The following is a 2,956-nucleotide window of genomic DNA, read 5'->3' as shown; positions in this document are numbered from 1 at the left end:
CCGACGTCAAAGTCTGAAGAATCATGGAGCCGTTGAGCTGCTTCACTCCGTGGTGACACGGCCACTTTGACGATTTACACCTACAGTCTAAGCATATCAAATGCACGGATTCTCGAGGACTTCAAAGTGACCTGTATTCCAGAGCACACAGACCGTTCTGGCGCTGCTGCAGAGGCGTCAATTCTTGAATTGGTGGAACGACTCCGTAAAATTTGGGGAGGAACGTTTTAAGCCAGCGCTGCAGCATGGAGAATGTGGGCGAATGAAATCAGGCGTAATTTAGATCGCTCAATATGGGAAAATGCCATGTTGGGTCCTACAACAGCTAGGATATTGCCGATGCTCCAGGCAGCTGATGCGAGTTGAGCAACATCTAGCAGACCTCACTAAATCGGCTGATTTGGCTCTCGATACTGTACATGCATCGCTTAAAGACAACGAACAGCTAGACCATCACTGGGAGATGTTTGGATTGCGTTTAGCAAATCCGAAGGACGCACTTGAAGCGCGCAAAAGGACACTTCAAAGTATCCGCGCCAATACTCCTCTGCGACCTATTTCGACTGTGATTAATCCGCTAGTTTCAATGGAGAACATGAAGGACATCGAACACCAAGAGTAGTGCTTCATCAAGCCATTTTATTAGCTTTCAGATCCAATAGTTTGCCTCGTTAAAATTCTAAATAGTTACTGTTATCGAAACTCTCCTGTCTCGCGTCGTGTCGATTTTCTCTTGACAAGGGGGCAGTCGGATCGAAAAGGCCCTGTATTGTCCAGCCACAGTGCTGAAAGTCGCTCGCCATTTTAAACGTTTCGAAACGTGTGAACGTTTCAATCACAAACGGAAGTAGATCGCTACCACTTGACTCAACATAATGCCTCTGAAATGAATGCTTGATATAGCCGAACATAAACTCAATAGGATAGAAGAATGGACGATAGGCAGGCAGGAAAATAGGAATCACTCCGATACTCCGGAGGAAAGTAAATTATTTCTGGGTCTCGGTGAATTGAGGCGCCATCCAAAATCCATACCGAATGGGTGCCAGGGTACTGGCGAACCTTTCCACGACTGGAATACGCAAAATATCTGCAGCACGTGAAGAACTTGACACGGTCGAATGTTCCGTCAGTATTATAATAGTCAATGCTTCCATCAACTCCCAGAAACGCCAGGACTGAAACGCGTGGTTTACGTTGGAAATCACCACAAATTGCAAACTTGTGTCCCCTAAGTGAATAACCTCGCTTGCGGATCATTTCAAGGTTATCAAATTAAATTTCATCAAAAAGGCAATGCTTCAGTGGCACCAGTCGACAGAGCTAAGTTTTTCCACTAACCGAAACACGTCTTTCTCTTTAATATGCATCGCTCTTTGCTCCAGCACCTTGCGCGTAAATCCACAATCGTGCAGTATTCTCCACACAGATGTCTTCGAAATGCTCATTTGATGAGCCTTGAGAAAAGCTTCCTGGGCTTCATCGAAATAGGCTAGCGGCTGCATACTGTAGAGCTCACATAATTTTTTTCGATGTGCCTTTGTCCAATGCTCCCGTTGAGCTCACTACGGTACAAATACAATAATTTCAGTCGATCAACACACCCGTAGCTGCTGCTCCAGATCATGGATTTAAGCAACCTGCTTCATCCCGCTGGTAGGTCCCGGTTTTCTCGTAGACGCTGATCCAGTTCCCAATCGTCTTTGCCGACTTGTGATAAATTCGAGCTAGGTCCTTACGCAAATATCCGAGGCAATAAAATCCGTAGAGGCAATGAATTCAGTGTTGGGGTGGGCATGCCGGCTTGTTACCGCTTCCTCCACTGATACGAGAGAGCAATGACTAGGCTCTTTCTGTCCAGCATTGCAAACAATCACATTAGCATAACGAAATTGATTTGGCACGATTGCATAATACTGCACATCTCCACCAGGTAAGACGCCGCTGTACCACCCTTGTATAATACTGCACACCTCCGCCAGGCAAGATGTCGCTAAAGACGTGCGAGTTGCGAATTTGCTTAGCTGCTATTTTGACCAATCACCCTGTGAGTTTGGCGTGTGGCTCGGCCAGTAGGCAATAAAGTGTAAATTTGGACGAAATGGACAATAATAGGAGTCCTAAAGTGTCCTATTGTCGGGAAAGCTATGGAGCGGAGCTCGAACTACCCAAATTGAGAAATAGGGCTATATGATGTACCCAAAAAATGATCCAAAGGTCTCGCTGTACTACAGCCTGTAGACCCTCATAAAATTGCAATGTCGTGAGCTGGACCAAGAGAATGCAGTATGCCTCGCTCAAAGAATTACAGTGAAGATGTATTGTTATATATCACGAAGTCATATTACGCCTCAGCTTTGCTAGTCGGTGACTTAAAGTAGAGTGATACATCGATCACCCTAAATGAGGCGACAGTTGCCCATTCTAGAGAAAGTGTAGGCGTTTTCGAATGCGCTAGACTAACAAATCGTGCGCTGACACATGAAAAAAGCCTAATCGTGTAGTGTTGAGTTTCGCTGAATTACAAGTAGCCACGGACCTTTAATAGTGCGCTTCCTAGATTTTTCGGCGGAGCGCCTTAGGATATCCTGCACCGTGTGGAAAGAAGCTAGCATTTAAAAAGCGCTTCGTTCCTGTATATCTATAGCTCAGCTTTCCTTGATTTTGTTTTTGTAAATGGTGTATGTCTAAGAGTTAAAGGTGTTCATTCCTTCATCAACCACCGCAGCACTGGTAGATACTTAAGAAGTATCATCCCGTTCATCCACTTACCTCTATAGAAGAATTGTCTGGCCACTCCAATGACGCAAAGTGCTCATTGACTACGTAACAAATGTTGCATACCCTCATAGACTGCCAAGATACACAAAATATCACAAGAAAGAATAATAGACCACTATAGTGCTAACTAAACTTACGAAGGGGTCCGCGGACGAGGATGTGCACTTATGCGGAG

The 2,956-nt window shown here is 45.2% G+C and overlaps 1 protein-coding gene across 1 annotated transcript; it reads right to left on the bottom strand.

The window, feature by feature from the left end:
* Positions 1-569: 569 nt before the first annotated feature.
* On the bottom strand, positions 570-1,260 carry PITG_00580 (uncharacterized protein; the record flags this gene model as incomplete). Its single annotated transcript, XM_002909121.1, has 3 exons — positions 570-624; positions 739-879; positions 974-1,260. 3 exons carry the CDS (start codon positions 1,258-1,260, stop codon positions 570-572), a joined length of 483 nt encoding a protein of 160 aa, XP_002909167.1.
* Between the last annotated feature and the right edge of the window lie 1,696 nt (positions 1,261-2,956).

This window comes from Phytophthora infestans, genomic scaffold, assembly GCF_000142945.1.
Source record: "Phytophthora infestans T30-4 supercont1.1 genomic scaffold, whole genome shotgun sequence".
In the NCBI taxonomy this organism is placed as follows: domain Eukaryota; phylum Oomycota; class Peronosporomycetes; order Peronosporales; family Peronosporaceae; genus Phytophthora; species Phytophthora infestans.
Note: the sequence above shows the minus strand (reverse complement) of the source record. Positions and strands in the feature narration are given on the sequence as shown.